We start from the raw sequence: 12404 nt of genomic DNA, 5'->3' as shown, positions 1-12404 counted from the left end.
TCTGCAGTCAGGTTACTATGGGTGATACCATTCTGCAGTCAGGTTACTATGGGTGATACCATTTTGCAGTCAGGTTACTATGGGTGATACCATTCTGCAGTCAGGTTACTATGGGTGATACCATTCTGCAGTCAGGTTGCTATGGGTGATACCATTCTGCAGTCAGGTTGCTATGGGTGATACCATTCTGCAGTCAGGTTACTATGGGTGATACCATTCTGCAGTCAGGTTACTATGGGTGATACCATTTTGCAGTCAGGTTACTATGGGTGATACCATTCTGCAGTCAGGTTACTATGGGTGATACCATTTTGCAGTCAGGTTACTATGGGTGATACCATTCTGCAGTCAGGTTACTATGGGTGATACCATTCTGCAGGCTGGTTGCTATGGGTGATACCATTCTGCAGGCCGGTTGATAGGGTGATACCATTCTGCAGGCCGGTTGCTATGGGTGATACCATTTTGCAGTCAGGTTGCTATGGGTGATACCATTCTGCAATCAGGTTACTATGGGTGATACCATTTTGCAGTCAGGTTACTATGGGTGATACCATTCTGCAGGCCGGTTACTATGGGTGATACCATTCTGCAGGCCGGTTACTATGGGTGATACCATTCTGCAGGCCGGTTGCTATGGGTGATACCATTCTGCAGGCCGGTTACTATGGGTGATACCATTCTGCAGGCCGGTTGCTATGGGTGATACCATTCTGCAGGCCGGTTGATAGGGTGATACTATTCTGCAGGCCGGTTGCTATGGGTGACCCCCTCCCGCCCGTCGGTTGCTATGGGTGACACTTCCCTGCGTCCTCCTCACACGTCACCGCAGCTATTCCTGCTCCGGGCTGTTCTCAGCCGTCACCTCCTCTGACGCGCTCTCTCTGACTCAGTCTGACCCCGCTGCTGCAGAGCGTCTCCACAGTCACCGCCATTATCCCCGCAGAGCATTGCTCCCTCAGGCCTGTACAGACACGACCACTACGTCACCGCTCTAGCCCCGCCCACGTCCTTTCAGGTCTCCTTGCGGCCCAGTATGCACTGCGGCGATTAGCATACGCCCCTCCCCTGTTTCCTTCTGGTTTCTCCGACCACTGTAGTTACATGGAGTCACTGGAGGAGCCGACAGTCGCCCGGTCAGGAGCTCCTTCTGGGACAGTGACCGGCCCCACAGATCTCTCCCTGAGTCAAGCTGCTCTGGTCCTCAGGCCTTTATATAGCGGGGCGGCCATCTTCTTCTCCGCCCGGATGATCCTCAGTGGTCTGGGGTGCAGGCTTCAAACCTGTAGCTGTCGAAGGACAGAGTGGTTCAATTCCACCCTCCGGGCGGGGCCAGGCTCTAGCTCCACCCCCTACCTCTAAATAGCGAGACCCTCTGACTTTTTACCTGGAGCCCGATATACCACTGTGTGTTATATGGAGGGTCTCTGCCTGTAGGGAGAGGTCGTAATGTGGAGGGTCTCCACCTGTAGGGGCAGCACGTTGTGTGGAGGGTCTCCGCCTGTAGGGAGCAGACGTTATGTGTGGAGGGTCTCTGACTGTAGGGAGAGGACGTTGTGTGGAGGGTCTCCGCCTGTAGGGACCAGACATTATGTGGAGGGTCTCTGACTGTAGGGAGCAGACATTATGTGTGGAGGGTCTCTGACTGTAGGGAGCAGACGTTATGTGTGGAGGGTCTCTGACTGTAGGGAGCAGACGTTATGTGGAGGGTCTCCGCCTGTAGGGGCAGGACGTTGTGTGGAGGGTCTCCGCCTGTAGGGAGCAGACATTATGTGGAGGGTCTCTGACTGTAGGGAGAGGACGTTGTGTGGAGGGTCTCCATCTGTAGGAAGAGGTCGTAATGTGGAGGGTCTCCACCTGTAGGGAGAGGACATTGTGTGAAGGGTCTCCGCCTGTAGGGAGAGGACATTGTGTGAAGGGTCTCCGCCTGTAGGGAGAGGACGTAAAGTGGAGAGTCTCCGCCTGTGGGGAGACAACGTTGTGTGGAGGGTCTCCGCCTGTAGGGAGAGCACGTTATGTGGAAGGCCTTCGCCTGTAGGGATCAGACAATATGTGGAGGGTTTCCGCCTGTGGGGATCAGACGTTCTGTGGAGGGTCTCCGCCTGTAGAAACCAGACAATATGTTGACGGTCTCCACCTGTAGGGAGAAGACGTTGTGTGGAGGGCCTCCGCCTGTAGGGACCAGACAATATGTGGAGGGCCTCCGCCTGTAGGGAGAGGACGTAATTTGGAGAGTCTCCGACTGTAGGGAGAGGACGTTGTGTGGAGGGTCTCTGCCTGTAGGGAGAGGACGTTATGTGGAAGGTCTCCGCCTGTAGGGATCAGACGTTATGTGGACGGTCTCCGCCTGTAAGGAGAAAACGTTGTGTGGAGGAGGGTCTCTGCCTGTAGGGATCAGACGTTATGTGGAGGGTCTCCGCCTGTAAGGAGAATATGTTGTGTGAAGGGTCTCCGCCTGTAGGGATCAGACGTTATGTGGAGGGTCTCCGCCTGTAGAAACCAGACAATATGTTGACGGTCTCCACCTGTAGGGAGAAGACGTTGTGTGGAGGGCCTCCGCCTGTAGGGACCAGACAATATGTGGAGGGCCTCCGCCTGTAGGGAGAGGACGTAATTTGGAGAGTCTCCGACTGTAGGGAGAGGACGTTGTGTGGAGGGTCTCTGCCTGTAGGGAGAGGACGTTATGTGGAAGGCCTCCGCCTGTAGGGATCAGACGTTATGTGGACGGTCTCCGCCTGTAAGGAGAAAACGTTGTGTGGAGGAGGGTCTCTGCCTGTAGGGATCAGACGTTATGTGGAGGGTCTCCGCCTGTAAGGAGAATATGTTGTGTGAAGGGTCTCCGCCTGTAGGGATCAGACGTTATGTGGAGGGTCTCCGCCTGTAAGGAGAGGACGTTGTGTGGAGGGTCTCCGCCTGTAGGGAGAGGACGTTATGTGGAAGGCCTCCGCCTGTAGGGATCAGATGTTATGTAGACGGTCTCCACCTGTAGGGAGAGGACGTAATGTGGAGGGTCTCTGCCAGTAGGGACAGGACGTTTTGTGGAAGACCTCCGCCTGTAGGGATCAGACGTTATGTGGAGGGTCTCCGCCTGTTGGGAGAGGACGTAATGTGGAGGGTCTCCACCAGTAATAACAGGACGTTGTGTGGAAGGCCTCCGCCTGTGGGCATCCGACATTATGTGGAAGGTCTCCGCCTGTAGGGAGAGGACGTAATGTGGAAGTCCTCCGCCTGTAAGAATCAGACGTTATGTAGAGGGTCTCCACCTTTAAGGAGAGGACGTTGTGTGGAGGGTCTCCGCCTGTAGGTAAAGGACATTATGTGGAAGGCCTCCGCCTGTAAGGATCAAACGTTATGTGGACGGTCTCCGCCTGTAGGGAGAGGACGTAATTTGGAGAGTCTCCGACTGTAGGGAGAGGACGTTGTGTGGAGGGTCTCTGCCAGTAGGGAGAGGACGTTATGTGGAAGGCCTCCGCCTGTAGGGAGAGGACGTTATGTGGACGGTCTCCGCCTGTAGGGAGAGGACGAAATGTTGAGGGTTTCCGCCTGTAAGGAGAAAACGTTGTGTGGAGGAGGGTCTCTGCCTGTAGGGATCAGACGTTATGTGGAGGGTCTCCGCCTGTAAGGAGAGGATGTTGTGTGAAGGGTCTCCGCCTGTAGGGATCAGACGTTATGTGGAGGGTCTCCGCCTGTAAGGAGAGGACGTTGTGTGGAGGGTCTCCGCCTGTAGGGAGAGGAAGTTATGTGGAAGGCCTCCGCCTGTAGGGATCAGATGTTATGTAGACGGTCTCCGCCTGTAGGGAGAGGACGTAATGTGGAGGGTCTCCGCCAGTAGGGACAGGACGTTTTTTGGAAGACCTCCGCCTGTAGGGATCAGACGTTATGTGGAGGGTCTCCGCCTGTAGGGAGAGGACGTAATGTGGAGAGTCTCTGACTGTAGGGAGAGGACGTTGTGTGGAAGGTCTCTGCCTGTAGGGAGAGGACGCATATGGAGGGCCTCCGCCTGTAGGGAGCAGACATTATGTGGAGGGTCTCCGCTTGTAGGGAGCAGACATTATGTGGAGGGTCTCCGCCTGTACGGAGAGGACGTAAAGTGGAGAGTCTCTGTGTAAATATTTTATTTTTAAGGGTATTTTAAGGATATACATCTCGTAAAGTGGAGAGTCTCTGACTGTAGGGAGAGGACGTTGTGTGGAAGGTCTCCGCCTGTAGGGATCAGACATTATGTGGAGGGTCTCCGCTTGTAGGGAGCAGACAATATGTGGAAGGTCTCCACCTGTAGGGAGCAGACATTATGTGGAAGGTCTCCGCCTTTAAGGAGCAGACGTTTTGTGGAAGGCCTCCGCCTGTAGGGTGCGGACGTTATGTGGAGGGTCTCCGTCTATAAGAAGCGGACGTAATGTGTAGGGTCTCCGTCTGTAAGGAGCGGACGTTATATGGAAGGCCTCCGCCTGTAGGGAGCGGACGATATGTGGAGGTTCTCTATCTGTAGGGAGCGGACGTTATATGGAGGGTCTCCACCTGTAGGGAGCCGAAGTTATGTGGAGGGCCTCCGCCTGTTGGGAGCGGACCTTATGTGGAAGGTCTCCGCCTGTAGGCAGCGGACATAATGTATAGAGGCTCCACCTGTGGGGAGCGGACCTTATGTGGATGGTATCCGCCTGTAGGGATCGGACATTATGTGGAAGATCTCCGCCTGTAAGGTGTGGACGTTAAGTGGAAGGCTTACGCCTGTAGGGAGCTGACATTATATATCCGGTGTCAGTGCAGGGCGGTGTGCCCCTATATCCGATGTCGGTGCAGGGCGGTGTGCCTCTATATCCGGTGTCAGCGCAGGGCGGTGTGCCCCTATATCCGGTGTCAGTGCAGGGCGGTGTGCCCCTATATCCGGTGTCAGCGCAGGGCGGTGTGCCCCTATATCCGGTGTCAGTGCAGGGCGGTGTGCCCCTATATCCGGTGTCAGTGCAGGGCGGTGTGCCCCTATATCCTGTGTCAGCGCAGGGCGGTGTGCCCCTATATCCCGTGTCAGCGCAGGGCGGTGTGCCCCTATATCCTGTGTCGGCGCAGGTCGGTGTGCCCCTATATCCGGTGTCAGCGCAGGGCGGTGTGCCCCTATATCCGGTGTCAGTGCAGGGCGGTGTGCCCCTATATCCGGTGTCAGTGCAGGGCGGTATGCCCCTATATCCTGTGTCAGTGCAGGGCGGTGTGCCCCTATATCCGGTGTCAGTGCAGGGCGGTGTGCCCCTATATCCGGTGTCAGTGCAGGGCGGTGTGCCCCTATATCCTGTGTCAGCGCAGGGCGGTGTGCCCCTATATCCTGTGTCAGCGCAGGGCGGTGTGCCCCTATATCCGGTGTCAGTGCAGGGCGGTGTGCCCTATATCCTGTGTCAGCGCAGGGCGGTGTGCCCCTATATCCGGTGTCAGCGCAGGGCGGTGTGCCCCTATATTCGATGTCGGTGCAGGATGGTGTGCTCCTATATCCTGTGTCAGCGCAGGGCGGTGTGCCCCTATATCCGGTGTCAGTGCAGGGCGGTGTGCCCCTATATCCAGTGTCAGCGCAGGGCGGTGTGCCCCTATATCCTGTGTCAGCGCAGGTCGGTGTGCCCCTATATCCGGTGTCAGTGCAGGATGGTGTGCTCCTATATCCTGTGTCAGCGCAGGGCGGTGTGCCCCTATATCCGGTGTCAGTGCAGGTCGGTGTGCCCCTATATCCTGTGTCAGCGCAGGGCGGTGTGCCCCTATATCCGGTGTCAGCGCAGGGCGGTGTGCCCCTATATCCGGTGTCAGCGCAGGGCGGTGTGCCCCTATATCCTGTGTTAGCGCAGGTCGGTGTGCCCCTATATCCTGTGTCAGCGCAGGTCGGTGTGCCCCTATATCCGGTGTCAGCGCAGGGCGGTGTGCCCCTATATCCGGTGTCAGCGCAGGGCGGTGTGCCCCTATATCCGGTGTCAGTGCAGGGCGGTGTGCCCTAATGTCCGGTGTCGGTGCAGGGCGGTGTGCTCCTATATCCTGTGTCAGCGCAGGTCGGTGTGCCCCTATATCCTGTGTCAGCGCAGGTCGGTGTGCCCCTATATCCTGTGTCAGCGCAGGTCGGTGTGCCCCTATATCCGGTGTCGGTGCAGGGCGGTGTGCCCCTATATCCTGTGTCGGCGCAGGTCGGTGTGCCCCTATATCCGTTGTCGGTGCAGGGCGGTGTGCCCCTATATTCGATGTCGGTGCAGGATGGTGTGCTCCTATATCCTGTGTCAGCGCAGGGCGGTGTGCCCCTATATCCTGTGTCAGCGCAGGTCGGTGTGCCCCTATATCCTGTGTCAGCGCAGGTCGGTGTGCCCCTATATCCTGTGTCAGCGCAGGGCGGTGTGCCCCTATATCCGGTGTCAGTGCAGGGCGGTGTGCCCAAATGTGCAGTGTCAGTGCAGGGCGGTGTGCCCTAATGTCCGGTGTCGGTGCAGGATATCCGATGTCGGTGCAGGGCGGTGTGCCTCTATATCCGGTGTCAGCGCAGGGCGGTGTGCTCCTATATCCTGTGTCAGCGCAGGGCGGTGTGCTCCTATATCCTGTGTCAGCGCAGGTCGGTGTGCCCCTATATCCGGTGTCGGTGCAGGGCGGTGTGCCCCTATATCCTGTGTCGGCGCAGGTCGGTGTGCCCCTATATCCGGTGTCGGTGCAGGGCGGTGTGCCCCTATATCCTGTGTCGGCGCAGGTCGGTGTGCCCCTATATCCGGTGTCGGCGCAGGGCGGTGTGCCCCTATATCCGGTGTCAGTGCAGGGCGGTGTGCCCCTATATCCGGTGTCAGTGCAGGGCGGTGTGCCCCTATATCCTGTGTCAGCGCAGGGCGGTGTGCCCCTATATCCGGTGTCAGTGCAGGGCGGTGTGCCCCTATATCCGGTGTCAGTGCAGGGCGGTGTGCCCCTATATCCTGTGTCAGCGCAGGGCGGTGTGCCCCTATATCCTGTGTCAGCGCAGGGCGGTGTGCCCCTATATCCTGTGTCAGCGCAGGGCGGTGTGCCCCTATATCCTGTGTCAGCGCAGGGCGGTGTGCCCCTATATCCGGTGTCAGTGCAGGGCGGTGTGCCCCTATATCCGGTGTCAGTGCAGGGCGGTGTGCCCCTATATCCTGTGTCAGCGCAGGGCGGTGTGCCCCTATATCCTGTGTCAGCGCAGGGCGGTGTGCCCCTATATCCTGTGTCAGCGCAGGGCGGTGTGCCCCTATATCCGGTGTCAGTGCAGGGCGGTGTGCCCCTATATCCGGTGTCAGCGCAGGGCGGTGTGCCCCTATATCCTGTGTCAGCGCAGGGCGGTGTGCCCCTATATCCGGTGTCAGTACAGGGCGGTGTGCCCCTATATCCGGTGTCAGTGCAGGGCGGTGTGCCCCTATATCCGGTGTCAGTGCAGGGCGGTGTGCCCCTATATCCGGTGTCAGTGCAGGGCGGTGTGCCCTAATGTCCGGTGTCGGTGCAGGGCGGTGTGCCCCTATATTCGATGTCGGTGCAGGATGGTGTGCCCCTATATCCGGTGTCAGTGCAGGGCGGTGTGCTCCTATATCCTGTGTCAGCGCAGGGCGGTGTGCCCCTATATCCTGTGTCAGTGCAGGTCGGTGTGCCCCTATATCCTGTGTCAGCGCAGGGCGGTGTGCCCCTATATCCTGTGTCAGCGCAGGGCGGTGTGCCCCTATATCCGGTGTCAGCGCAGGGCGGTGTGCCCCTATATCCTGTGTCAGCGCAGGGCGGTGTGCCCCTATATCCGGTGTCAGCGCAGGGCGGTGTGCCCCTATATCCGGTGTCAGTGCAGGGCGGTGTGCCCCTATATCCTGTGTCAGCGCAGGGCGGTGTGCCCCTATATCCGGTGTCAGCGCAGGGCGGTGTGCCCCTATATCCGGTGTCAGCGCAGGGCGGTGTGCCCCTATATCCGGTGTCAGTGCAGGGCGGTGTGCCCCTATATCCGGTGTCAGTGCAGGGCGGTGTGCCCCTATATCCGGTGTCAGTGCAGGGCGGTGTGCCCCTATATCCGGTGTCAGCGCAGGGCGGTGTGCCCCTATATCCGGTGTCAGTGCAGGGCGGTGTGCCCCTATATCCGGTGTCAGTGCAGGGCGGTGTGCCCCTATATCCGGTGTCAGTGCAGGGCGGTGTGCCCCTATATCCGGTGTCAGTGCAGGGCGGTGTGCCCCTATATCCTGTGTCAGCGCAGGGCGGTGTGCCCCTATATCCTGTGTCAGCGCAGGGCGGTGTGCCCCTATATCCGGTGTCAGCGCAGGGCGGTGTGCCCCTATATCCTGTGTCAGCGCAGGGCGGTGTGCCCCTATATCCTGTGTCAGCGCAGGGCGGTGTGCCCCTATATCCTGTGTCAGCGCAGGGCGGTGTGCCCCTATATCCGGTGTCAGCGCAGGGCGGTGTGCCCCTATATCCTGTGTCAGCGCAGGGCGGTGTGCCCCTATATCCGGTGTCAGCGCAGGGCGGTGTGCTCCTATATCCAGTGTCAGCGCAGGGCGGTGTGCCCCTATATCCAGTGTCAGCGCAGGGCGGTGTGCCCCTATATCCTGTGTCAGCGCGGGGCGGTGTGCCCCTATATCCTGTGTCAGCGCAGGGCGGTGTGCCCCTATATCCGGTGTCAGCGCAGGGCGGTGTGCTCCTATATCCGGTGTCAGCGCAGGGCGGTGTGCCCCTATATCCTGTGTCAGCGCAGGGCGGTGTGCCCCTATATCCTGTGTCAGCGCAGGGCGGTGTGCCCCTATATCCTGTGTCAGCGCAGGGCGGTGTGCCCCTATATCCTGTGTCAGCGCAGGGCGGTGTGCCCCTATATCCTGTGTCAGCGCAGGGCGGTGTGCCCCTATATCCGGTGTCAGCGCAGGGCGGTGTGCTCCTATATCCGGTGTCAGCGCAGGGCGGTGTGCTCCTATATCCGGTGTCAGCGCAGGGCGGTGTGCCCCTATATCCTGTGTCAGCGCAGGGCGGTGTGCCCCTATATCCTGTGTCAGCGCAGGGCGGTGTGCCCCTATATCCTGTGTCAGCGCAGGGCGGTGTGCCCCTATATCCGGTGTCAGCGCAGGGCGGTGTGCCCTCACATTTTTTGCCAGTGGTTTAGACATTAATGACGGAGTGTGGAGCGAAACACCATACAAGACGTACACTGACTGCACCAGCAGAATAGTGAGTGCAGCTCTGGAGTATAATACAGGATGTAACTCAGGATCAGTACAGGATAAGTAATGTATGTACACAGTGACTGCACCAGCAGAATAGTGAGTGCAGCTCTGGAGTATAATACAGGATGAAACTCAGGATCAGTACAGGATAAGTAATGTATGTACACAGTGACTGCACCAGCAGAATAGTGAGTGCAGCTCTGGGGTATAATACAGGATGTAACTCAGGATCAGTACAGTATAAGTAATGTATGTACACAGTGAGTGCAGCTCTGGAGTATAATACAGGATGTAACTCGGGATCAGTACAGTATAAGTAATGTATGTACACAGTGACTGCACCAGCAGAACAGTGAGTGCAGCTCTGGAGTATAATACAGGATGTAACTCAGGATCAGTACAGTATAAGTAATGTATGTACACAGTGAGTGCAGCTCTGGAGTATAATACAGGATGTAACTCGGGATCAGTACAGGATAAGTAATGTATGTACACAGTGACTGCACCAGCAGAATAGTGAGTGCAGCTCTGGAGTATAATACAGGATGTAACTCAGGATCAGTACAGGATAAGTAATGTATGTACACAGTGACTGCACCAGCAGAATAGTGAGCGCAGCTCTGGAGTATAATGCAGGATGTGACTCAGGATCAGTACAGGATAAGTAATGTATGTACACAGTGACTGCACCAGCAGAATAGTGAGTGCAGCTCTGGAGTATAATGCAGGATGTAACTCAGGATCAGTACAGTATAAGTAATGTATGTACACAGTGAGTGCACCAGCAGAATAGTGAGTGCAGCTCTGGAGTATAATACAGAATGTACACTGTAATAGTAAGTGATTTTTTTTGCAGTGACAGTTACTACAGTAATAATACACAGCTTTGCACCGTTTTTTGAGCACATTGAGTGTTTTGTTAGTGATCGGCTCCAGGTCCCGTCCGTGAAGGAGACACGTATTAGAGGTTTGGGGTCACAGGTGCCCTTCCCAGTGATAAAGGCACACAAGCTTTGGTTGTCTGGATGGAAATAGCTTTCAGAGGACGTGTTCTAGAGAGAAATGAACATGAAGATGTGGGCGCATAAAAACCAGCCCTGGTTTTGGAAATGATCTACAAATCCCACCCTAGGAGTGGGTATCCTGGTAGGATGACCCCAGGGGCACAATGGCCAAACTCCAGAGTAACAGCAAAAGAGCCACAGAAGACACCAAACTGCACCTCCCTCCGTCATGTGTGCGCCATTAGAAAAACACAGAACAAGAATGGCTGTCATTGAAGGGCACCACAAAGGAAGCCACTGCTCTCCAAAATGTGTTGGAGCGATCTCAAGTCTACCTGAGGTCACCTGGATGCTCCATCAAGCTTCTGAGAACATATTCCATCGTCAGATGAGATAAATGTAGAACAACTGCACAATGCTATGGAACAAAACCGAGGACTGGACACCAACACCTCATGGAACTGTGAAGCATGGTGGAGAGGACATCATGTTTTGGGGCTGGTGGTGTGATTCTCTTGGTTTGTTGTTGGTAGAGAGGGCAGCATCATGGTTTAGGACTGGTGTAAGGATAGTCTTGGTTGAGGCTGGTGGAGGTGGCATCGTGGTTTGGGGCTGGTGGAGGAGGTTAATTTATGATTTGGGGTTGTTTACAAAAATGAACTTACTTTGTAGCAGACTGGGAAACAGGATCAGCGAGCACACACACTCCAGGAAGAAGTATAAGCCGCCCAGTGAAGCATTATGGGGAGGAATTTAAAGGGAAGCAATCAGTCCAACTACACGACAGCTGAGAGAGGCTAACGAGATGAGGAACTGAACACCACAACAAAGAGAACTCAAGGAGGAGGTTCTGAAAGGCTTCTGTCAGAGCTTCTCAGCTGTCTGGTTGTGACATATGGAGATGCTGTCACCTGAAGACTAGAGTCCTGACCATAACCCTATGGAGATGAAGTCACCTGAAGAGTCCTGACCATAACCCTATGGAGATGAAGTCACCTGAAGAGCTACATGTTATTAGGTAAGTGACCCCATTTTACTAATGTGTCTGTGCCTAAAAAGTATTGAAATTGCACAACTAGTATTTCTCCAAGTTTTTATTTTATTTTAACTTTGTTCAGGAAAGGGGCATGGATTTTCAGGAAATGGGTGTGGCCAGAGGTGCGCTGCTTTATTTTCCCTCAGTTTTTGCAGAAAATTCTGTCTCCTTCTCGGCCCGTAATAGATAGACGGCACTGGAAGTAGCTGCATTCTGTATGTCATCAGGGACACGTGTGGTTCTGGGGTAGGGGCTGTGGCCCCTACTTAGTGCCAGGAAAGGGGGCCCTGGTTAGGGTAGTCAGCTGAAGCATTGTCCCAGGTGATAGATATCCTCACTACATGGGATTTAGTGGCTTTAGACATGAATGGAGTAGCTGAGAGGTGTTTGTGCTCCGTCAGTGACACAGGACACTCAATGATAACACAGATTTCTCTTTTACTGTTCTGGAGACATCAGAAAATTGTTGGTGTTTATAGGATTGTAACGCGCCGTCAGTGTTTTCCATCCCCAGATGAGGGGGCCTCTGGGTCATTGTACTTCTGGACTTGGGTGGAGGTGCAGCACCATCTTCTTAGTATGGGCTGACGCGGTCTGTGAGGTTTCAGTAAATCCTAAAAATTAGAAAATAAACATAATAATTCAAGAAAAAGAAGACAAGCAAGTCAACGAGGGACCCATCACCTAGAGGTGACCATCTGTGTCCATAACGGAGTCCCATCACCTAGAGGTGACCATCTGTCTCCCATCACCTAGAGGTGACCGTCCGTCTCCCATCACCTAGAGGTGACCGTCTGTCTCCAACCCAGAGTCCTATCACCTAGAGGTGACCGTATGTCTCCATAACAGGGCCCCATCACCTAGAGGTGACCATCTGTCTTCCATCACCTAGAGGGGACCATCTGTCTCCATAACCAAGTCCCATCACCTAGAGGTGACCGTCTGTCTCCATAACAGAGTCCCATCACCTAGAGGTGACCGTATGTCTCCATAACAGGGTCCCATCACCTAGAGGTGACCATCTGTCTTCCATCACCTAGAGGGGACCATCTGTCTCCATAACAGAGTCCCATCACCTAGAGGTGACCGTATGTCTCCATAACAGGGCCCCATCACCTAGAGGTGACCATCTGTGTCCATAACGGAGTCCCATCACCTAGAGGTGACCATCTGTCTCCCATCACCTAGAGGTGACCGTCTGTCTCCAACCCAGAGTCCTATCAC

At 55.5% G+C, this 12404-nt stretch overlaps 1 protein-coding gene and 1 non-coding gene across 3 annotated transcripts in view; one reads left to right on the top strand and one right to left on the bottom strand.

Annotated features, from left to right (window-relative positions):
* The first annotated feature begins 1242 nt into the window (after positions 1-1242).
* Positions 1243-1329, top strand: TRNASTOP-UCA. Its single transcript has one exon. It is a non-coding gene; the product is annotated as a tRNA-Sec (tRNA).
* Positions 1330-11229: 9900 nt separating this feature from the next.
* LOC122924255 (calpain-1 catalytic subunit-like) overlaps positions 11230-12404 on the bottom strand; it is a 35670-nt gene continuing 34495 nt past the window's right edge. For both annotated transcript variants that reach the window (XM_044275185.1, XM_044275184.1), the window contains one exon: positions 11230-11794. In XM_044275185.1, coding sequence (XP_044131120.1) covers positions 11785-11794 — 10 coding nt within the window. In that variant the 3' untranslated portion in view covers positions 11230-11784. The remainder of the gene's footprint in view (positions 11795-12404) is intronic.

Source organism: Bufo gargarizans, unplaced genomic scaffold (assembly GCF_014858855.1).
Source record: "Bufo gargarizans isolate SCDJY-AF-19 unplaced genomic scaffold, ASM1485885v1 original_scaffold_954_pilon, whole genome shotgun sequence".
NCBI classification, from domain to species: domain Eukaryota; kingdom Metazoa; phylum Chordata; class Amphibia; order Anura; family Bufonidae; genus Bufo; species Bufo gargarizans.
The sequence above is the reverse complement of the archived record's forward strand: the minus strand, read 5'-3'. Positions and strand labels throughout refer to the sequence as shown.